Here is a 25,864-nt window from a genome sequence, read left to right as displayed (position 1 = left end):
TAGATATTAAACATTACTCAATTTCTTATCAGGTCAATTTGAAAAGCCAAAGTTTGCATAAAGAAGATTTTAAGGAAGAAAATAATCAGCAAAATGCTGGGTTTATAAGATGTTTCAGTGAATACTAATGTAGAAACTATTATAAGCTTATTTGAAAAGAAGAAAACCATTTGCTTATCATACTACAGCAGCTACCTACATATTTTCAAGTAACTGATTCTATTATATGTACACATGAAACTGTTTGGAAATCCCACAAGCTATATGGACAAAACCCTCCTTTTGTTTACTTTGGATACTAATTAGAGATACAGATAACATGGATACAACTTATTTATAAACAAAAAAAAATTTTTCTCTCCTTCGCATGAATAACTAACTGCACGTTAAATGAAAGCTTTTACCTTTCAATGTAAAACCTGTTTACACGTACAATTAGGCATGATAAATCCATAGCTAAAATAAAACACCAAAATGTATTTCTGGTTTTTTATCACTAAAAGTTTATTCTGAAAAAGTTCTGGACATTTGAAAAATAAAGGACTAGAATCATTCCCATATCCTACCAGTGTATTTCGGGAAAATCAAATTTTCTGTAAAGAAACTTATGCACATATTTGTACAGTCATTGTGATCTAATATGAACCAAAAGCAGATAATGAATAGCACTAGGAAGAACACAGAGATATTTTAGTTCTGACACCCTCCTGTCTCCCCAGCCCTTACCTCCTTGTACATTCCAAATAATCTTTTGTAATTCACTGTCTCCGCCCACCCCATTTACTTTATGCCACTCCTAGTTACTGTCACACTAGGAAGAAGTCTAACATGCAGATTTAGAGTGGCGTGGATAAATGGCAAAAAATGCCTAGAAAATTGGTCTGTTCGCCTTTATAATTTTTGTTGAAAAATACTCCATCGCTCCCAACTGATGAAAACAGGAAGCTCTATTCATAAATATAAAATTCACTGCCTATGATATATAATCATCCTAATAAGAAAATGAGTTCTATACATACTTGTCCAAAGGGGCAAAAAAGGAGATAGTTTCCCAAAGATGTTTCCAATTTTCTTCTGAATCAGAATTAGCAAATCGAGACGACTAACATACTCTGTCTGTGGGCATTATTCCTTACTACACACAGCATTTTGTAATTTATTTCAAAGCTTCCATTAGAAACAAACAAACAAAAAGCTTCTGTTAACCCACTCTATTCTAAGCTCATAGAATCTAATATTGAACAATCTACATTACAACATAAGCGTTTTACTTTATAGAAGATCTGCTATCAGAAACTCTGTTAATGTCTAAACTACTTAAAGAACTATATAAACTGAATACACTTCCATGAAAGACAAAAAATATCACAATCATAAAGAAAACTAAGATTCATCCAATAAACTATATTACAATTCCTGTCATTCATTTTTTAAAGATCTTCAAACTAGGCATGAGATAATGGTACACATGAAACATTACATTTAATCTTTATTGTAAAGGCCGCCACCTAATATACTGATAATAAACTAGACAGATGTGATTTAAAATTTGTAAAAGAATGCCCAGACTAACACTTTCATGACAGGCAATTATAGTCAAGCCTAGCAAGCAGTTTGCAACCAGACCTTAAGGTAAACTTTTTTTTACAATGAGTTACAGATTCACAAGTTTAAGAAGACAAGAAAAAGGAAAACAGAAGGAATCCAGCCACCCAGCAAATATGAAGCAGACCCCAGAATGTGATACAGTCCAAAGATGTGAATTATTGTAAATCATCACTGTTGTTCAGAATTTCACACAGACTCTTGAGCCAATTTTGTTCATTTTTCCACAGACACAATAATGAACTAAAAAGAGGAGGCAAAAAGGCAGGGGTTGAGGGGGGAGTAGAAAGGAAAGCCCTTAGCTGCAGAGCTCTGCTCTACAAATGCTTAACCTTACAGGAGTTTGGGATCCTTCAGCATTTGTATTCTATCCAAATCCTCATGAGTCACAAAAATTAAAAAGCTATATCCTTCTGGATGCCAGGAAAGGCCTTACCACAAGCCTTTTGTGAGAGAAAGAGAGAGAGAGAAAGAGCAAGGGGGAAAAGCCACAGTGGTAGGCAGTCCCACTTTACTTAGAGTACTGTGAGGTCACAAACCACATGATTCTGCCTCTCCAGTAATAGTGCTTGCAAAAAAAAGGAGTTTTAAAGCTTTTGCTTTTTTGGATTGTGTGAATGCTTCATTCGCCTCACAAACAACCACAGAACCACAAGTGCGGTGCAAACTTTCTCCAGGAGGACAGCAAGAAGTCTCTGGTTTTTAAATGGTTAATCTCCGCAGGTCACTACCAGCCACCGAGACCAACAGAGTCAGTGAGTGCTCTCTAACCACAGTCTATGCAGTAATAGTAGGTCCTTCAAATATTTGCTCATTCTCTTTTTGTTTTGTTTCTTTGCTTTTCACATGTTACCAGCTACATAATTTCTTGACAGAAAAAAATAAATATAAAGTCTATGTACTCCAGGCATACTGTAAAACTAAAACAAGGTTTGGGTATGGTTTGTATTTTCAGTTTAAGGCTGCAAGCAGTATTTACAACAGAGGGTACAAGTTCTATCTGAAAAAAAAAGGAGGGACTATGGCATCAAACAGCCTCTTCAGCACAGTGACACCATGTCAGCAAAACTTCTTTTGGGGTAAGTGTTACCATTTTTAAAATCCTGTAAGATATGAACCTGTTAAACATAAAGGTGTGATTCTTTGATAAACTGCTAGCTTTTCCAAATAGTATATTAAAGATCCTAATAATGCTATCTTATTGCATTAAGAATTGAAAAATGAAATTTCTGTATATATTTGCATTTGGTATCTGTAACGTATCTAATTTCCAAAGTAATGACTTGAAATAGACAAAACTAAATTATCTCACATTGATCAAAATGTTTTCTAGAGTTATAGAAGTGAGGATATGAAAACAGAAAAATAAACAGTTTAATACTCTCATTAACCCTCACCAGAAGAAAAGTCAGATTCTAAATTTAATCAAAGCATTATAAATTATTGACTCCAGCAGCTCCCAATATTTGAGCAAACTTCAAAAAGGAAGCAATTTTACAAAATAACAGACCACAGAATTATCTCAACATTATGGTCTACCATGTATAACACAGAAATAAACCTGTAGTACAGTTAACATTTTAACCAGCTCAACTGAAAGAAATCTACTTATAAATTTAAACTGTATCCTATCTAAATAAGATTGTTTCTAAACAACTTTATATAAATAGACATTCAGCTGAAATAAAATTATGATAAGTACATCACAGCCATTTTCATAGTTGCCCAGGATATTAAAAAGTTCATGGAAGTATTTTAAAACTTACATGCAACTGCATTTTTCTATATAATTTTAATTTTACATCTACACACTGTTATCCACAGACCTTGTTATAAACACACAGCAAACACTGAAACATCTAAGATTCTTTTAATCACATTCTTGGACCTACCAAAATGAGTAACTGCTGTTTAGCCTCATGAAAAATAAAGCTCCATAAGGACACCCCGTATGATTTTTAAAAGCCACAACCATTAAACCACGCTGGACTTTAAAAGAAGCAGGCATAATCTAGTCCCTTAATATTTAATTTCAAGTTAGTGTTGATACAGATAAGTAAATGACTTTAACATTCATCAGCTGATGTGTTATTATAGCAAAATAGCTAAACACACTTACAAGATTCTCTTTATGATGTCCAACATGTTCCAGCTACAAGGCAAGTTTTTAAAAAATTTTTTTGTATCATTTAAAATAAATCTTTTTGCTGTGTACATCTATATTAACTTTGCTTTTAACTTACAACTAATGACTGGAGTTTCCTTTACTCCTCCTACTTCACACATTTTCACTGGATACTACTAGATAATCAGTCTTAGTTTAGGTCAAACAGAAAGAATTAAACCTGAAGGGAGGAAAAAAAGGTTTCTCTTACAGGGTGAGGAAATGTACTTTGTATTTTACAAAAAAATGTAAAATTGCTGTAGTGACTCCCTCAATAGCTGTAAGTGGGCCCCCTCAGTTATAATATACACAATATAATAATTACAGATTAATTTAAAATTTTAATGATGGGTACTAAGTTTTACTCTAAAAATTTCTATATTAAGGAAGCAGGACATAAATACAGCTAGACTACATTACAATACATAGCATAATTATAGCTTATACATCGAAAGTTTGTTACTACTACCCAAGAGATAAAAGGAAAAAGAATGGTTAAAACTACTGTTACACAGAGGGATAACTTGAAACAGGGATAACAGAGATATCAAGGAGGTATAACAGAGGCAGTTAAGTTACTCTTTCACAGTATCACTCTGTTTAACTATTTATTTTAAATACATTTTAAAAACCAGATCAGGAACAACACAAGTTTCAAAAAATTCTTCAGTATTAGAAGTAAAGCTATCACAAAGAATATGCTAAAACTCTCACAAAGAATGTATTAAACTGCTTCTTATTCTATCATAACAGAGATCTTATATTTCTGTAACATTCTTAATAACTATTCTACATTAAAATTTCCAAAACTTGACAGGATTCTAAGCAAGGCACGGTAGTGAACCTCTTTTTTTTTTTCCCAACATTACAACCAATTCTTCCTCTTTTGAAAAGTGGGCTGCACCTTCCCTCCCCCCCAACCCCTAAACAGTATCTTAAAGCCTGAATAGAGAACTTAACGTGAACCCACTACCTCAGACTAATTACAGGTGAGTAGTGGACATCATGTATATGTTATCATCACATTGCAAACATTTCCCCATTCTATAATCTATGCAAAGTCTAACACCTCACTTCAGGCTTTAGATTTTTATATAATGATTATCACAACCACCTAATGAAATGTCTTAAGTATGTGCCCCAATTTTGTAAAATAGTTAAAGTTTAGAATTTTCCTAGGTGAGGAACAAAGCACACATTAACAATCGCCTCACCTCAAATATAATGACTGAAGCACGTGTGTGTGTGTGCGCGCACATGCATGCTAAGGAATATGTCTCAGTGTCCTTGATCTCTCAGCATACTTCACTTTGAGTTAATCAAAAATTTTCAATCTGTACTACTTAAAATCTGTCCATCATTTATCATAAATATAGCTTGCTGAAAATCACAGATATGACTCAGAGTATCTTAAAATTAATAACTCATGAAAATATATCAGCTAACTGATTATCTACATAAAATCTTCGTAACTGCAAGAACATGATGTGTGAACACTGATTTCCAAAACAGCAGTTGTGGTCCATATCAATAATATTTTCATAGTTTCAAGATTTAGTAGTGACAAAGTTTTATAGCCTCTTTTTAAAATACAGAGCTTAATTCCAAAATCTAGGGAGCAGAATTACAAAGTTAAGAACAAACACAGAAAATCACTCTAACACGTATCAAAAGCTAAAAATGTCAAAGTAATTCCCAAAGACTCATATAAATTATTTTAAATTATAATAATCCTAATTTTACATTACAAACTGTTAAAGATTTTAAATTTTAAATTTTATTTTTAAAAAATGTTTTGAAATGGAAAACACTGAAAAGAAACTGTAGAAAAAGATCTAGCTGGTCTGTGTGACCCTGCTGATCAGTCAGTCTCTATATCACAAGGCATGAAATACACATGATTACATTATAATATATTTTAGCTATTTTAAAAGAACAAAATATTAATTTATTCAATTACACTCTTCCAGCTAACAACTGATAGTCTGACTTGTTTAAATCAGTCATGCTAAAGTTAAATTCAGTAAGATAGAAATGTTCCAGTTTGTTAAAAGAACACTGAAATATTTGATGGTTAAATAAACTGCAGGGGCGGGGGGAGCTAACTCATTGAAGGCACTAAGATTTTATCAAACACACAGAATTAATCTTTATTGAATAGAACCATTCACAAATCAAAACTCACTGTACTCCAATACTTTAAAGCAGCGCTAATCAATTACAAACCTTTTCTAGTGCTTCAAAATTCATGTGCTTTCAATTTTACACACTGGTGGTCCTCAAGTACTGTATTGGGGCTGAGTTAAGACATTCTGTATCACAACTTTTTTTTCAACAAATATTCATCTAGAGGGCTCCCCCCACCCCCGGCCCAAGAACTGCTCACGTGAAAACTGTGGTAATATTTTTATACTGTACTTCTTTGTTGAAGCAAAAGGTTAGGGGTTACCTAAATACCTCAACTGTATATATATATAAAAAAGGAAAAGGTAAGTATTCATAGAAAAAAATCCAATGGGACTAGATTATTTATTTTTGCATTTCTCATGATTAATGATGCACCCGTGCATACTTGAAAATTGATGGCAAAACGGGGTAACATCTCAAATCCCTCTCCAACACATACAAATACCAATCTTCCATACTGTTCTAACCTTTGTTCTAGGATACTAAGATATGACAACTCTAGTCAGTAGTGAAATCATGCAAAAGCTCATCAAATGCATTAAAATTGCAAATACTACCTAACAAAAATCTTTAGACATGTTTATATGAAGGATTCACTGAAACAGTCTACCTCTACAGCATCTATTAAAAATATATAAAAACATGTGACCAAATAGACAAATACCATCAACGCAGTGTGAAAAAAATCCTTCCTGCAAATACTAAAATTGTAATTATGGCAAAGCAAAACTGTTTTTTCTAGTCACTCACATGCCAGACATTATTAATCAGGTGCTAGCAAATCCAATGGTAATTTAAGCAGAGACTTCCCAATAGGTTACCTTAATGTACTATTTTTTTCTCCTACACCAATGAACTCTGCAACTTCCACTAAAGATAGATAAAATTCTGCCTCTCCCCACCCACCCCCCAAAAATCATAAAACTCCCATAATAAAGAGAACAATGAACTCCAATACTTGGTATTTTCTAAATAATAAAATATTCTAACTGTCTACAGTATGTGAAAATTCTTCATCAAAACTGAGATGTTTAATATTTTAAAACAAATCTTTAAAAGAAGTCTCACATAATGAAATTATAAACCTTAATATAATCTCTTGCCATTTCAAAAAGATTATGAAATTCACTGGATATATATTTTGATTCATGTGTTACAATTCAAAAAATAACAGGGAAATTCTATACCTTATTAAAAGGGAGTTTCCTTACATTTTTAACCACAGTCAACCACAAGCTTTTGTCCATTCAACAGCACATACACATGAAGCAGACCATACATTCCCATACAACTGTTTTAAGACCCGTATAGCAATTGAGATTAAGTACTCTTTTATTATATTGTATACAATATCTTCACTTTATGTAGAATTCTTAGGAATTTCCTCCCCTTTATGCTATTTATTAAGGGCACAGGACTCAAGATTTGGAACATTGTTGAGTGGAAGTAAGCAACATGTTATCAAACACTTTAGGCTTTGTTGTTACTGCTGAATAGAGAGAAGCCTAACCTAAAGCAAAGTTTTTCGTAAAGACTAATAAATAGAAACTGCATCGTTTAAAACATGATATAAAAACAATCATTTTTTATATAATTTACCCTGATATAAAAAAAATGCCCAAATAAGATAAGCTGTAGAATTAAAACAGGCCTTTAAAGGCTAGTTGCTACATAAGTACTTAATACATGCAGAGAAAAAAAAACTGTTATTCATGCACTTCCTCTACTCTATATTCTTGTTAATACTCATAAATCCAATATACACCCAAGGAACAAAAATCATACCTAGGATGACTTGAGATCTAAATAAAAGATAAATGTTTACCTTGATTAGATGATTTTCATCTTTTAAATCAACTGCCCATAAAACAAGGAAATCTCCGACATACAGACATATGTAATTTTCGATAATGTTTGAGATGTTTAAAAACTATCATACTGATGTTAGAAAATTTACCAAGTTAACATTATTCTCAGAACTATATTTAAGATTATTTTGGTAAACAGTTTAAAGACTTTTTTATCTCCACTATTCCTACTGCCAATTCTCTTAATTACACATTAGAGTTACATCAGATTAGTGACATTTCTAAAAAGGTGTATCTAAATATCCCTATGTAAGGCAAATAATTTTTACCACAAAGTCAAATAAGGTAATTTTATTTTACATTTCAGTTGCATTGACTTTTTTTTACATCAATTGCGTCTACCAGAATCATTATATACCATAAACTATAAACATATATTTATATAACAGACTAAGTTACAACTCAAGAACTTAAATACACATTTGTAGGTTCCCCTAAATTACATGAACCACACCATTATTTATATATTCCTTATAGTCATGTATCTTACACCTACATCTAATTTATGCTTCAGTAAAAGCAAAAAAAAAAAGGCAAATAAAGGAAAATGCTAGCCACATCACAATAACAATCATCAATAAGGTTTTAAATACATATATATGCAGTCTTTCTTTAGAAATATCAGAATAATGTGATATTCCACGGAATTTCATATGAACACAGATGTATTTTTATACAGAAACAAAATACGTGTCATATATGTTCAACTTAAATTTCTACGTTTGTCTTAACATTTTTACACATGGCATATACACACGAATGAGTGTGAATGTATTCACACCAATGACTACAAAACTTGTAATAATGATTATAAGCCAGGAAAAAAATTGTAAATTATATAACTGAGGTACTATAGTTCTGTCATGAAATATAATCAACATTTTTTTGCATGTATGTTCACAAATGTCAATCTATAAAACCAATTAACAGGGATTACAAGTCTACTAGGAATTTCAAGACTAAAACAATCTTGTAAAATCCAAAATTGTTACTTTCCAGTTATAAACTTAAGTAACAATAATTAAAAACTGATATCAGTTAAACCAAGTATTAGAGTTTATAAGGGCAAATATGAATGGAATTAATTTGCTAATAGATTCCTACTTATAAATATTATCTCAAAGAACAACTCTGGCTTGAAGCTAAACAGGTATATTTTCTCAACGACCATGTAACCTGGGTAAACAATTGAAGCATTGAATTTCTAACTTTTGTATAATAATTGCTAGCATCAACTTTCTTTTTAAATTTCTGTACTGAACTTGCCAGTTTAAGACTTCAAATTCCCAATATAATCTTTAAGTGAAAAGATTTAATTCTACTAAATGATTACAAATTATTTAAATGAATCTAAACAATGTGAATTTACTCTGAAGCTTAAAAGAAAGGATCATCACATTGATTTTACTATGTAATAAAGTATTACATTTTACAACATGTCAACCTACTGCTGTATCACTGTAACTTGATCCTAGAAAATCGATGCATATCAAAAAGGTACACGGTGCAGATTCTCTTTAGTCAATTACAATTTTATTATAAGATACTTTAATGCAAATACAGCTCATTAAAATATATTTTTTTTAAGATAAAAGTAAATTCTCATTTTATTTCATACACGATCAGATTACAGATATCTGTAACAACTGTATAGGATCACAGAAAGGAAACCTCTTTATGCTAACAATCCATATTATACCAATCACTGTGTTTTCCATAAAGCTGATACCTGTGAAAGTACATAAGCATTTCATACTAAGAACCTAACACCCAATTCAAAAATATTAAGACATCATGAAGTAATCTATGAGAAAACTCCCATCAAGACAACAGCATCTTAACATTATGTAGGGTAAACGGTTACAAAAGATAATCTAATAGGATTAATTTTTTACCTCTCATGAAATCTGTAAAGCATTTTGGTAATTCAGCTTTTGACAAAATGCAGAAAAGCTCTTACAAGAGTCAATGCAAAAATAAAATATTTAAAAAGATAAAACATATGGAGATACTACTTACAAAGACAATGTGCTACAGTGTATTTCTAAATAAATGTAAATATACAAGTCAATGTACTCCAACTTTTGATCATTAATCCAATCTACTTTCCACAAACTCTTTTTTTCACATTATAAAGTCCAGTGTCCACACAGAATTCTTTATATTCTCCCAGTTTTCAAAACTAAACACATATACATAGTCTTTCTCTCTCTGTAATTTAGAAGGAAAACTTAACATTTTAAAAACTTTTTACCACTAGTAACCACTTCATTTTAAGTGTTAGCTAGATAAGGACGATGAGTACTGTCAGGAAAGCTTTATTCTTGATTCTGTAGTAAAGATTTAACAATATCCCTCCCTTATAACATGCATAAGCATATTGCCAAATATTTTTGAACACCAATATGACTAGAGAAAACACATGAAGTGGTCTGTTTTTAACATTATCACTCACACGTACCCAGGAAGAAAATTCAGAGCCATGTGCTGATTATTAGGCTTATTTTTATTTTCATAAATATTCTGGTTCTATCAAGACACAAGACACACTAAAATCGGAATCTATCAAAACACACTTAAATATTTTTTTAAAACATCAAAATACTTGGCTTAAATTGCTAAATTATTTAATTATTAAATGGTTAAACCACTCTAATACATGTAAAAAAAAATTTTACTGAGACGTATTCAAACCATTTTCTTGACTATAAAATTAAATCCTGTGCTCCAACAAATGATATACCACTGTAATTTTAATAAAATATTTATTTACAAAGTATATATTAGATGTACAAAAAGATAGGAAGTGATTTTCTATCATGAAAATTCATTAATAATACATGTAACTCAAGTTTTCTACCTCTGTTTTAAACTTCATTCAAATAAATGGTCAATTCATTGAATTTTTTTTGATCCAGAAACATCTTAAAATGCTGTTTTAAAGGAAACTTTAATAAAAATGGCCTTACTCATTATTATAAACTGGCTGTTTGAAACTTAATGTGAAAACAGTGTGATCCGAAAACTTACATACTTAAAACTTATGACATGAATACAAAACACGCAAGCAAATGTATAAAACTACCTAGCAACAATAATATACTGAGAAGCCAACCTCGAACATAGGAGATATACGTATGCTTTTTTAAATAAAAGCTCAAATTAAAGCTTGCCTTTTGAACTGCCCATATGAACAGAACAACATGCCAATGACTTAGAAAATTTTCTTCTAAACTGGCAAGACTAAAAAGAATCACATCCAATTCCTATTTTGCAATTATAATGTGTGATACTTTCTTTAACCATAAGACTGTCATTTATTCTAAATTTGCTGGAAAAGCTTGCATTGCATTTTTCCTGTACGTACCTCTTCCTTATCAATTATGGTGTATCTCCAGCATTCGAAGAAAAAAAAGCTCCAAAACTTTAACTGCATTTAAAATATATAATTAAACCAATAGATACAAGGGCTACTCTAAAAATACTCATTTCTAGAAGGCCAGAAAATCTTATTTTTTTAAGCTGATGCATCTACACATAGAAAGCAACTTTTAGAAGTTCTTTTGCTACGCCATAATGATCTGCTCCAGAAACTCAAGGGTACCTAAAACAACGGACTACCTGTTCTAGCTATGCTTAGGAATGTGTCCAAATCATTTTTATTGATTTAACCTTTATAGGAATGCTACATATCCTCAGAGCAAAACATTTTGAATGTATTTATAATACGATACACTTCTAGAAGCCATGAAAAAGAAAGCTAAAAACAAATCTAAGACGCACCTCCACCGTTGGTTGTTATATGTTTATTTTTGTTTATTCGAAACAAACATTAAATAAATATTAAATAATTCTATTTGCGAAAACTCACTTTGGTACTACTGTAAGTAGAAATAAAAATTTATTTTTTTAGAAAAAACGTGTATTTAAGTAAATTCTAACTTTAAGAAACAAAACTCCTGACTTGACAATGATGTTACACCTATAAATTTTAACGGATTCTAAATGCTTCTTTCATACTCTAATTACACATTAATCATGGAACCTCTATACAAATCAAATTGAAACTTACAGAATTTAGTCTTTATTGAATAAACTTAAGTTGTACTCTAGTTTTCATCCTCAGAGTTTACAGATAAAGTTCTGTGTAGCCTATCTTTCTAGCTTTCTGTAAGTGGTACTTTACAAATGGTTTCAACAGCTAATGCCTGTATTAGGTATGTTTGCCAAATAATTCACAATATTATGCTTCCTCACATCATGGTTCATCATTTGCTAACTTAAACATCACCTCTAAAGAAGTTATACTTTCACTGCAGATTGTTCTTTTAAAAAAGGCCAACTTTTGAGCATTTCCAGATGTAGCTCTCATAAAAAAAAAATTATAGGCAAATTCTCAAGAAATTCTAAAATTAGTAATAAAAATATAATAAAACTGGTATCATTTCTGATTACTTCAGTGATCACATATAAGTATATAAAAAGCTGATGTTACTATATTTTGAATTAAGAAACTTATGACAGCTACAAGATCACACTGATTTCAGGTAGCTGCCAGTAGGTAAAACAACCAAGTGTATTTCAGTGTCAGACAAGATTCTGCTGAACTGGAATTTAGGGAGCTCTGATGGTTACTGAGCATGTGATAAAAATAACAATGCTATCTTTCTCAAATAGTTAATTTATTTTCATACTGCACGATATAAATTTGGGTTCAGCTATACTATTTCGTTGCCATTTTTTAATAAAACATCCAAGTATGCACGGGATTATGCTAAATTAAAATAAAAATAATTTATATGCAGCCTAATTTCTCTGGATGAGACAAGGGAGTCATCCAGGGGACAAAATTTAAGGAGGTACTCACTCTTGCACAGTCCTCAAAGAGACAGGCTCCTTAAATTTTGTGCCCTAAGCACTTTGCTTGCCTTATGCAAATTCTAGTCCTGAGCTAGAGACACATACGTATAAACTATTTACACTCGTAAGTATAAAACGACATGTACTAAGCAGGGTGACATAAAACATAGAAAAAGGTAATATAAGAAGAAAAACTAAAAATAGAGTATTTACATTAAAGAAGACATATTTGCCATAAATATCTTGCAAAGTAAGATAGTTATGGCCTTATTGCTTGACTATAAGGCTAAGTAATCTTATTAGTTGACTATAAGATTTTTTTAAAAAAGGATTGAAAGAGTATTCCATTAAAGAATTCACTAGCCTATACAAGACTTCTTATATTACAGTGGTATCCAAATCTAGCTGATTCACAGAATTGCCTGGGGAGTAGTAAGTCTTGGGGAAGAACAGCTTCTGGAGAGAAAGCCTTCGGAACTTTTTTAAAACAAAACTCCCTAGGTAAATTAGCCAAGATTGTGAGCCAATAGATAACCAACTTTTAATACTCCTAGAAATAAGCTTAAGACAAAATGCATATCCAAAATACATTAATTCCAAACTGTGTCCCCACTAAACATTTGTAAAGCTTGTTCACAAGAAAAAATTAGTTCCTTTCTTTCCTTCCTTTTCTCCTAATAGAGATGTTAGTCAATGGTTATGTGTTTAACAAGTAATATTAATAAGGAAAATAAAGTAAGAAGTACAGAGGATTCCATAAGATGACTACAGCCAAAAAGATTAATATTCTTATTTTTCTATTAGGTTAAAATAGCTATTCTAAGTACATAATTAATCTATTTCAAAACTTTATTTTAAATGTTACTTGTTTTAAATTATTTAAAATTTATTAAAGTTCTAATTTAATTAGACTTACATTAACATATTTTGAAAAATCAATGTACCTAACGTAATCTATAATTTTTATAGAGTATACCTTAATTGAAACTGTACTGTTAGTTTTCGTCGTTGAGCATTTACTGTACCAGGTACCATGCTAAACCATTTATAAACATTATTTCCTTTAATTCTCACAACTCCCTTATAAGAGACATGTATCATAATTATTTACAGATGAGGAAGCTGAGAATGAGGTAAAGGAACTTGCTCAAGGTTACAAAGTTGAAGAGGTGGGATTCCAACCCAAGCCTTTTAACTCTTAATTACCACTTTACAGTGATATACATGACCTAAATGAAGTTACTTCCTGGTCCTCAATTTCATCTGTAAAGGTGTTAGTTCTCAGAAACATAATTATTCTAAAGTTATTAAACTGATAAAATATAAACAGGAAGACAATCTTGGAGTCTTCAAACTATCCTGCCACATATCTTTAAGAAATACTAATCCAACAGAACCAAAGAGATTAAGAAAAAATAAAAGTATATCAGGGAATAGGATTAAGGTGAGGTTTGTTTAGTCCCCTTCTCCCCCAAGACAAGGTCTCACTCTGTCACCCAGGCTAGAGTACACTGGCATGATCACAGCTCACTACAACTTTGACCTCGTGAGTTCAAGGATCTTCCTAACTCAGCGTCCCGGGGAGCTTGGACTACAGGCACGCACAACCACACCCAGATAATTTTGTAATTTTTTGTAGAGACAGGTTCTTGTCATGTTGCCCAGGCTGGTCTTGAACTACTGGGCTCAGGCAATCTTCCCACCTCAGTCTCCCAAAGTGCTGAGATTACAAGCATAAGTCACCACACCTGGCCTTTAGGTTGAGTCTGATCAGAAAACAAAAGTTTCAAGGAACTAGATAATTCTTAATCATTATAATTAACAGTCTTAATCAATGTCCACAATACATATATATACTTTATGCGATATAAAAATATAATTTAGGAGTAAAAAATTAAACACTTAAACACCAAGAATCTATAATCCTCCTTATTTATAAAATTAAAATAATCATGTATCATAAATATGATTATAAACATAGGCTTTGGTGTCAGCTGGAATCAAATCCTACTTCCTATATTTATCTGTAGTATTCCTTATACTATGGTCTCATAGCCCCATCTACAAAGCCCCATACCCCCACACATATGCTAAGTGACCCAGGCAACCTTAATTTCTAAGCTTTAACTTTTAATTATAATTTCTTAAATTCTAATTCATTTGATATTCACAAAAATCCACTAGTAAGTGTACTTTTTCCTGTGCCTACCAAAAAGGTACTACACAAGATTCCAAGAAGTAAATCCTTGACATGTACTATTCACCCCAATTTTATCCCAATTTTAACCACAATTATCCACATTATTACTCAAAACAAAAAGTTCTCAGAGAAGCCACAAAAGTACTCTGCCTTTTTCTCTGGCAGAGGGTAGGAATAAAGCTATGAATTATATTTTTCAGTCTATATGGTTTTGAAAAAAAATGTTCTGATTAGAAACCACGGTTATGATATGATACATGAGATACTTTTGCAAAGATAAAGCACTAAGGAAAAGAGAAAAGGGGGTATCTATAAATGTCAACAGACTTCTCCAATCATTCTGCACCTATATTTAACTTGATATGTAATACTTTAATGAGCAAACTAACAACTTTTAAGCTAAATGAGGTAGGATCACACTAATATTAAATAAATACATATGCAAGTATAAAGTCATAACTACATTTTAAAAGGAAAACACAAATTTTCATATTAGTTTTCATTAGAAACATCCACTGAAAAAGGTTAAAAGTGAGTTTGTCTCGGCAACTTCATAAAGAGTACAATGGCATAGGACTCCAGGTAACAAGAAGAAAGGAATGAAATGGCAAAATGTGGTATACACATGAAAATGACTACCGAATAACAGACAGTTAAAAGTCCTCAGTAGTAGCAATATTATTACAAGTTCTCAGATTCTAGTACCCTATCTGGCAATGAAGGCAAGAAGTTAGAAAAAGATGTGGTTACAAATTAAAAATGATACAATAAGATAATTCATCACTTTTAGTTTAAACCCTACAATTATTCACACTTATTTCATCAGAAACCACTAAAAAGATGTATGAAGATAGACAAAAGGTTCTGTGTACAGCCAGAACAGTCAACCAAAACAGCAGAGAATAAATTCACAAATAACATGGTGATTTAGTAATCATTAACCTACCATTAAAAAAATTGAGACTGGACTCAAAAATATGGGCAAGTTGAAGAGATATTACAAAGAAACTAGCAGAAGAATTTGGCAGCAGCTATGGAAGAGGCAAAGAATAAGGAAAATGAGACTGCCACTTAGGACAGAATGGTTGATGGTGCCAATGACCATGAGAAAAATAGGAAAGGGTTTTTATTATAAATAGAATGAGTTCTATCTTTGTCACTATACAGGTTGTGCCTAGTGAAAAAAATAGAATACTAAGTTATATATAACACAATCTCTTTTTTTTTTTCTTTTTTTTGGAGACAGTGTCTCGCACTGTCACCAGGCTGGAGTGCAGTGGCGCGATCTCAGCTCACTGCAACCTCCGCCTCCTGGGTTCAAGCGATTCTCCTGCCTCAGCCTCCTGAGTAACTAGGACTACAGGTGCGCACCACCATGCCCGGCTAATTTTGTATTTTTAGTAGAGATGGAGTTTCACCATGTTGGCTAGGATGGTCTCGATCCGCCCACCTTGGCCTCCCAAAATGCTGAGATTACAGGCATAAACCACAATCTCAATTTTTAAAAATAATGTGAGAGTGCATCTGTATCAGAGGAACTCAAAACAGTGATAATATAAGGTTTAGACAGTAGTAGGATTTTGGAAGCCTTTTTTTTAATTTGCCAATATTTTTCTATTAAAAACCATGAATACATAAAATTTCAAAAATTTAGTTAACAGTTTGTGTCAATGTTTGAAAAGCTTAATTTTTCCTGAACCCATACCAAAAATAATACATATGAAGAACAATGTTTTTTATTTTTCATGCTCAAGTTGTAAGAAACAGAACAAAGTCCTCCAATCACAAGACATTTGTAAATCGAAAAAGTATTCTCACGAAAACCATAGAACGTCATGGAAACACAAGGACAGCAGAGGTTTTGATGTTAAGTTTAAATTTCAGTTACAGCGCCTAGTATATAACTCAGCAAGCAACATTTAAGCTCCCTGTGTCTCAATTTCCTCATCTGTAAAAGTATTACCACCTACCTTGAAAGTTTCAGTCAAATAAAATGTAAACTGTCTACACTGATCCGACAAAAGCATTATATTAAGTATAATCAACTTTCCAAACCTTAAATCATCTTAAGTCTAAACTCAACTACTCATAGGGTGGCTTACAAACCAGCAGAATCAGCATGACCTGAAAGCTTGTTAAAAATGCAGAATCTCGGCCAGGCGTGGTGGCTCACACCTGTAATCCCAGGACTTTGGGAGGCAGAGGCAGGTGGATCACAAGGTCAGTAGATCAAGACCATCCTGGCCAACATGGTGAAACCCCTTCTCTACTAAAGGTCCCTGAGGTTGTCCACTTGATCTGTTTCAGGGTTCTGACACAGAGTGAAGAGCACCTGGTAGTCTACTCTTGATTCTTACTTATGAAGGACTCAAGAGACTGACAGAGATCATCTAATCTATAATAATTGCATCTCCAAAAGGCAACTTCTCAAACCTGAATAGAATTTTCACATTCATACACCCCTCAGTTTATCCACAATGACTGATTAAGACAGAAGGTCCTATGTGCTTAACTCTCTCTTGTAAAAAATGTCTTCAATAATTTGAGACATTCTGCAAATTATTAAGTTGCATAACGGTACAAACTAGCTACTAGTCTATATTTCTTCATGTTCTCAATGATGTCTCACCACAACCTTGTGAAAAGCCTTGATGAAGTTTAAAAATGGTGTCTCCATCCCATGTTCCTGAGACAGCTATCTAGTAGCTCTGATGTAATACAGAAGTTTGTGAGGCATGACTACTGCTGAGGAAAACCATTTGGCTCCAACTACTCACCTTCTAGGTGCTTAAAATCATACTTTTAATAACCCATATTAGAATCTTAGCCATCAAAGACCTCCACCTGACAGGTCTACAGGCTTTCATTTTATAACCAATTGCCCTTGATACTCTATACTAGTTGTTTACTGGTAAAATGTTTCACAATAACTGGTTCCTATTCTTACCTTTTTTCCTCTCCATGACTACTAATTCAATAAAACAGAAAATATGAGAGACAATTGTATATATGAAAAATTGTCAAACTAAAGAGAAATTCAAATTCCTTTTATTCGGAGAGATAAAAGTTGATATGAAGTAGCTATGACAAAGAGAAAGAACATCCACTAAATACTTAGTAGTGTACAAAGAGTTAGACCATGACAAAGTTCCGAGAAGTTTAGCTCCTCTGAAGGGGTTTCTTAGACTACTTGAACCAGAATTTTCAATCTTATTTCTTATACAGTTGGGAACTCCTTCATTTATACTTGGCCTAAACTTCCCCTTGTCTATATACTTATTTTTGCTCTCCACCCTTAAAACTGACTTGCCTTTAGCTATAACTAATGTACTTTGTTGCCCATTCATGCAGTGGTTTATTGTTTTCATTCTCTGATCGTTTTTTTTTTTTCCATTCATGTCCAAATGAGCACTGCTTTAGATTCTAAATATCCAGCAGAGAACCCATATATGTACATTTTCCTTTGAACATGTAGAATGGTAACATAATCAATTAAGCACTTAACTGCTTTACGATATGTACAACAAAAACTATTAAGAGGCCACAAAAAAGCTATGCCTACCACAAATTTAAAACCTATTAAAAATCAGGAATGTCAAAAGCATGTTGGCTTTTTGGGTAAAGTGTATAAACTAGCTCTTCATGCTTGGCTAGGAAAGCTTAGAGAAAAAAATGCTAAATATGAAAGATGAGTCTGCCTTTAAGACAAAAAAGAAATATACTTGGTGGACCTAAAAAGGAAGGTCACTTCAGATATCAAAAATGCAATAAACCAAGATTCAGAGCTATGACAAGGGAGACAATAAAACTAATGGTACAGAATTTTTAAATCCCTGAAGTTCAAGGGGCTCTTTATAAGCAGGACAGTTGAGTAGTTACCACGTACTACGCTCTTAAGCCAGGCTTCATTCTGGTGAGTTTAGAAATCTGTTTCACCTAGCTGAATCAGAATTTAGCAAACTGATTTATGTAACAAAAAGGCTGTATATTAAAACGTTCCTCATGGGATGAAACAGAGGAAAAACTACCCACCCATCTGCCCTGCCTCACATGGATGTTTTGAGATTTAAATGAGATATTAATACAAGATGTCGGGATACTTATAAAAATCTTTGACACTTTATAAAAATACCAAAGATAAGTTATTACAATTCAGTATTATAAAAAAATCAAACTTTTGTTCACCTGATTGTTAAAGACTGTAAAATGTCATGCTCAAATGACGTGTTTTCCTATTTGCTATGAAGTTGACAGTAAAACTTTTGGCCCATCTCAGCAACCAGAGGGACTTTATTATATGCATCTCTGCAGACTTTTACCTCCTAGATTAATTTTGTATCTCTACTCCTTTCAGGCTTCATCCCAATTTCCAGTTTTTAATCCTTTGGTATTATAAATAATTATGATAGACTCCTCAAATCTTTTCAAAATCAATCAGGATACAAATGATAAACCAATGCTCATAAATTAATGCTGCAGCTTAATGGCAAGATCAGCTTGCTAGTCCTCTAAGATAGAAACCATGGAATCATTTTTGGTAACTAATTCTCTAATCTCATAAATCCCCAAGACCTAACAATCTAACCTACGCAATATCACTTACACTAGATTGCTATTCTTCATTCCCATTCCCTCTTACATGGACTACTACAACAGGTCTTTCCACAGCCAACTCATTTTATGTGCTGCATTATCAATTCTTCTTAATGAGTATCAACGCACACCATACCTTTATCTTTTCAAACATTTTTCAAAGGTTTCCGATTGTCTTTGAAAAAGACTTAACCCCTCAGTCTTCCAAAGCTTGCCACATTTTGATACTAATCATGTTTTATCTGTATTTTCTATGACCTAGTTTCTCTCTACACAGTAAGTTATTTGCCCCAGATGCCTCATCCCTGCCTCTGTGTCTTTGATCATGCTGTCTCCTGTACTTGCAATATTCCCTACCTATCCTCACTGTCACCCTACCTACAAATATCTACAGGGCTAAATATTGCCTATTCTTGAAGACAAAACTCAAATTACACTATTTTCACTAGCTTTCATCATCCAAATTGAAAATTCTATGATCCACCTCCATATTCCTACAGTAGTACATCTGTAACTCTTTTCACATACTTATCTGCATCTACCACCTGTCATTCTCTCAGTTTCTATGTGTGTAAGATTCTCACTCTACTTATACATATATGTAAACATATATAATTCTACTAGACAGGTGATACTGAAGCTTTTTAATTGCAAAATCCATTTTTCATAGGAAATGCTACAAGAAAGCCCAATAAATAAAACAGATTTTTAAAGGAATCCACAGGGTTGAAAGAAAGAAGGGTTGAGAGGGTAGCTAGAACCTCGCATGCCCTCCCGAGCAGCCCCACAGGCAACTTCATTAAGCACAGAGATACAATACAGTACACTAAACTACACACTCTCTTGGTAGCACAGATACACAAGAATTCCCTCTCTCCCACTCTTAATTTCTTTTCACATCACCTAGCCAAATGCCTGGCATATAATAGGAATTCAATAAACATTTCTTTTTTTTTTTTTTTTTTTCTTGAGATAGGGTCTCACTCTATTGCCCAGGCCAGAGTGCAGTGGTGCAATCTCGGCTCACTGCAACCTCCACCTCCCGGGTTCAAGCGATTCTCTTGCCTCTGCCTGACTAGCTGGGATTATAGGCACAGGCCACCAAGCCTGGCTAATTTTTGTATTTTTTTTAGTAGAGACCTGGTTTCACCACGTCAGGCTGGTCTCAAACTCCTGACCTCAGGTGATTTGCCCACCTCGGTCTCCCAAAGTGCTGGGATTATAGGCGTGAGCCACCGCACCCAGCCTCAATGAACATTTCTTAAATGAATTAATGAGCTAGTAGATGGAAGTGGATGGACAAATAAATGCCTAAACAAAAAGTAGGAGGACTTAGCAAAGGAACGTGGTAACAGCTAAAGAAATACTATATAAGAAAAGAAAATGCCTTAAAAATAACTTTTATGGCTGAAAAGAGAGGTGGTACTTTATATAATTAAAAACTGAACACATTTTCAATAAAAATACCCCACAAATATGTGTGAGTTTACTATCAAAGAAAGAAGCCAAGACTAAAGAATTATTTACATATATCATATTAAGATAAGTGAAATAATGGGACATCTGGTTAACATCTAAATTTAATTTATATTCAACAGCTTAGAATTCAGAGATATCATAAATTAAACTACAGTGAATACATTTCTTTAAAATGAATTCTATTTCACTGATATACATATGACTGTTAGGGAAGAGTATTCTGATTTTCTTTTTAAGATGTATTTCCTTCTTTCTCAAGTTACAAATGTAAAGTTCTGCAATTGTATTTAAAATCTTTTGGTGGTAGATGTGCACAAAAGAAATACCTCAACATAAATCACTATGGCACATAATGAACCCAAAAGGAATATCCACGTATCATTATAGGCAAGATGTTAAGCTTGACAAAAACAAAATCTGACCTTTAATATATTTTTTAAACTGGTTAATAAACATAAATGCAGCAAGGCTTACATTCCATATATTTTTAAACTCCCCAGCATCCTTGGGGTCTGTCCACAAAAGCAAGGGAGTATGCACATGACAGAGAAAAAAGTTTTAAATAAAAGAAACACAATCCTGTGAGATTATTCCCTTTAAATAGAAGAGTGAAATCCAAATACTTTATTTTTCTACATCAAAGAAAGAACTTCACAATTCTCTTTTTTTTAAAAAAAAGACGTATATTTCATTAAAACACTGTCTATTTATCAGAGAATAATTCTGTATTAACGGTGTAATTACTATTTTTAAAAAATACTACATGCCTACTGAAATAATGAAACAGAATGTCAATATGGTTATCTGTGAATGAAAAAATTCTTTCCTTCTTTAGTTCTAGAGATTCCAAAATCTCAAATAAATGCATCACTTTTACAATCAGAGGAAGTTTAAGGTTATATAAATAGGTATGTATGCATGTGAACACGTGTGTGGATATGTGGTCTGTGTATGTATCCTTCTAAATGGCCTGCTATGTCTGTTTTTACATTAAAAGCAGCACCTTTCTCATTTCCATAGAAATGAGAAAAAAAAGGGGTATACTTACATTATTTAGTAATTAAGAAAATCAGTTTAAATCTCTCTAATATAACATAGCAGTTAAAAGTCTGACTCTGGAGTCAGAAAGACCTAATGTAATCCCAGTTCTACCAATGAATAGGTGGATGATTCTGGAAAGTTATTTAATTTCTATTAAATTCTAAATTCTAAAAAAAGTTATCTACCATTAGCTCTATTGTCTCCTCGTTTTCTTAATCTAAAATTTGGCAATAGGCAGGCATGGTGGCTCACACCTGTAATCCCAGTACTTTGGGAAGCTGAGTTAGGAGGATCAGTTGAGGTCTAGAGTTCGAGACCAGCCTGACCAACAAGGTGAAACCTCGTCTCTACTAAAAATACAAAAAAAAAAAAAAAACAAACAGCCAGGTATGGTGGCACATGCCTGTAGTCCCAGCTACTCAGGAGGCTGAGGCAGGAGAATCACTTGAATCCGAGAGGTGGAGGTTGCAGTGAGCCAAGATCCTGCCACTGCACTCCAGCCTGGGTGACAAAGTAAAACTCCACCTCAAAAAAAAAAAAAAAAAAAAAAGGCAATATCATTCAACTAACAGGGCGTTAAATGAAATAATATATAGGAAGATGTTAGTGCACAATACCTATTTAGTGATGGAAGTGATACTTCCTCTTCCCACAACTCTGTGTAACCAAAATTCCTATCTATCCTTGATGTTTCAGTTTAAATGAACTCTCTTTGGGAGGCTTTAGTTCCCCCATTACTATTTCATAGTATCCTGTACATTTTCCTTCAGAGTCCTTATCACAATTTATAATTATTAATTTCCACAAATGTATACACAGTTCATGGCACACCATATGTACTTAGTAAATGTTGAATAAATGAATTTATGAGTAGAAAGAGGTTTATAATCTTTCCACTGGTATCATTAAATTCTGTCTCTACATAATCAGTGGGATCCTGATTATAAATGTTACTGCCTATAATACAAACAGGGTATTTAAATTTCAATTTAGTTCTTCTAGGGTCAACTACACTAGAGGGGGAAAAAAGAACATCACTAGTATTTCAGTCTACTTCTACATATTTAAAGTCACAATTATGGAATCACAATAATTCTCTATATTTCGTACCACAATCTTCCATTTAATGAGTCCAATAAAATAAGGATTAAGAAAAATGTTGGTTATTTCTTGGCTTTCCAGTTTACCTGCTGAGTTTTCTTTAAATCATCATCTGCTACAACTATGATTAAATTAGCCACTTATTGATAAATCAGGGGCACTACAAGATAACATTATATAAAAGCACTGGTTTTCCAAATATGGTCTCTGGATCACCAATATCAACATCACCTGGGAATTTATTTGAAAGGCAAATTGTTGAGTTCACCCTTGATTTACTCAATCAGAAAGGCTGGAGGTGAGATCCAGCAGTTTTATGGTTCAGCAAGGCTCTCAGGTGATTCTAATGCACACTAAAGTTTGGGAACCATTGCACTGGAAGATTCATTTTTTTAAGTCATAGGTTGTTTCACTGGTTTTCATCAATTTGCTGCTCTTTATATTTCATCATTAAAATTACATTATGTCATTATAGTCTCTAAAATACTCTAAAGTCTGACAAACAGGTCATCTGTCAGAATATAAGGCAACCAAACAATGAATGCTTAACATACAATTCCATCCACTGCATAATCAGTTCATGTTGTCAATGTTCTCTTTTATTCAAAAGTAATTCCTTTTACATTCCTTTTAAATAAAAAGATATTTGCTTCAGAAAAACTAATTTCAAGTAAAATTGGGAAGTGACTCAAATAAGCAATTACTCTTTTCAAAGGTTTTGTTAGTCACAGGAAAAAAAATTACCAGAGCCAAAACTATATAGTAGTATTGCCACTATATGTAAAGATGCATACAATTAAGTCTAAAGTTTTTAGTGCACAAAACTGTAAACTGCAAGATACAGTTTACCACAAAAACAAAAGTATTTCTGAGAAATGAGAAATAATATTGATATTTCAAATACAATTAGAATGTAGCCATGAGATTAGAATGTAGCCATGAGATTAAGGATTTTTTGTTTGTTTTATTCACTGCTACATCTCCAGAGCCTAGAACAGTGCATAGTACACAGCAGGCATCCACTTGGTATTTGTGAATGAATCAACAAAAACATTTGTATATAATAATCTTCTACATTAAATGTGGTCTGCCAACAGGTGCTAGTCTAAGAACTGTTTCAAGTACACAATAAAATACAAGGAATTAGCATCAGAATGTAAATCAATTACATTAGGTAATTTGTAATACACGCCGTTTAATTTCTGCTTTTATCACAAGAAAACTATTTCAACGAAGGAAGCAGGGAATTGGTTTACATTCTGGCTCAAGCTACTTTCTCACAGAAGACCAGTAACAGCCACAAACTTGCTGATTAACACTGCTTTAGACTAAATGTTGAGAGTAGAAATGAGAGGGAAAAATGGGATAAAAACTAACTTCAAAGCAAATAATAATTTGTAAAAATAATGTCTGGCTGCTAAAACGTGGTCATAATCATATTACTGTGCCTTTTAATGGAAGCTTATAAAACACATGAAACAACAAAAAAATTTAAGGATAAGCTCTTTTTGTCAGCTAAATGCCAGGTTCTAATCAGGAAATTTAAGATATCCCGGTAGTGTCCAAATGAATGAAGTCTTTACATTTTCAGACTGATTTATAATAGCTCGGGGTCCCCAACCCCCAGTTCCAGTTTGTGGCCTGTTGGGAACCAGGCTGCACAGCAAGAGGTGAGTGAACATTACCACCTCAGCTCTGCCTCGTGTCAAATCAGTTGCAGCATTAGATTCTCCAACCCTGTTGTGAACTGCACATGCCAGGCATCTAAGTTGTGCGCTCCTTATGAGAATCTAATGCCTGATGATGTGAGGTGTAACACTTTCATCCCAAAATCATACTCCCCATGTTCCCACCCCACCAACCCAGGTTTGTGGAAAAAATGTCTTCCATAAAACTGGTCCCTGGTGTCAAAAAGGTTGAGGACTGCTGTAACAGCTGGTCACAGAAACTAAGATACATACAAAAAAAAAAAATGTGCTAAATTAGTGAAAACACTTCAAGTATACTACTCATCACTTCAGCCACACCCACAAAGACTGCCCTCCTACACTACACTGTCCCATCAAGATCACAATTTCCTATGAATTCTACGAAATTCAACACCTACCAGGAATACTTAGGTACCAGGCACTGTAAAACATGAAGTTTAAAACAATCCCCATAATCAGGGAGCTTACAGTGAGGAAGAGAGGTAGAAAAATACAAAGATCACTGTAACATAGTAAAATGAGGACTTAAAAGAGTATTACAAGTTACCACAGCACACAGAAAGGGAACTGAGTAGAGAGGTCAAAGAAGACTTCCGGGAAGATGGGATTTCCAAGGTGATACTTGTATTTTCTGTTACATTTTCTGTTCCTCCAGCTCTCTTAATGACTACTTCTACTCTACCTAGTTTTATACTTCACTAAAATCTCCAATCCCTTCTCCCTCCCCATTTTTCTCCAAATTGATCAACTCCATACTTTCTATTCTGTACTTCCCAACCAGCCCAAAATTAGTGATCAGAACCTCCAACATCTCAAATTTCAATAGCCTTCTGCCACATCTGCCCTTCAAATACCTAAATTAACCCAATTATCTTTCTTTCCCAGCCCTATGCCCAGCTGCTGAGCACTTTGAAAGACTGGAATAGAGCCTGTTAGAGGCCTTATAAATGTTGACTAAGCTCAGCTGAGTCTTTGACAACTTAAGCAACAATGAGCATATTCTTAATTAGCTTTCTCTCCCTAACTCTACCACTGACATGACAAACCTTTACCACTC

General features: G+C 33.1%; 2 protein-coding genes across 13 annotated transcripts in view; one reads left to right on the top strand and one right to left on the bottom strand.

Annotated features, from left to right (window-relative positions):
* LOC105489529 (RUNX family transcription factor 2) overlaps positions 1-25,864 on the top strand; it is a 352,919-nt gene that overhangs the window by 15,406 nt on the left and 311,649 nt on the right. For 6 of the 8 annotated variants that reach the window (XM_071096964.1, XM_011754364.3, XM_071096969.1 and 3 more), the window contains exons 1-2: positions 2,177-2,360; positions 2,561-2,684. In XM_071096964.1, coding sequence (XP_070953065.1) covers positions 2,223-2,360; positions 2,561-2,684 — 262 coding nt within the window. In that variant the 5' untranslated portion in view covers positions 2,177-2,222. Of the gene's footprint in view, positions 1-2,176; positions 2,396-2,560; positions 2,685-25,864 lie in introns of those variants that run through there. The other 2 variants (XM_071096965.1, XM_071096966.1) reach the window with 2 other exon arrangements.
* LOC105489527 (SPT3 homolog, SAGA and STAGA complex component) overlaps positions 1-25,864 on the bottom strand; it is a 530,030-nt gene that overhangs the window by 478,339 nt on the left and 25,827 nt on the right. The window lies entirely within an intron of this gene.

Source organism: Macaca nemestrina, chromosome 5 (assembly GCF_043159975.1).
Source record: "Macaca nemestrina isolate mMacNem1 chromosome 5, mMacNem.hap1, whole genome shotgun sequence".
In the NCBI taxonomy this organism is placed as follows: domain Eukaryota; kingdom Metazoa; phylum Chordata; class Mammalia; order Primates; family Cercopithecidae; genus Macaca; species Macaca nemestrina.
Note: the sequence above shows the minus strand (reverse complement) of the source record. Positions and strands in the feature narration are given on the sequence as shown.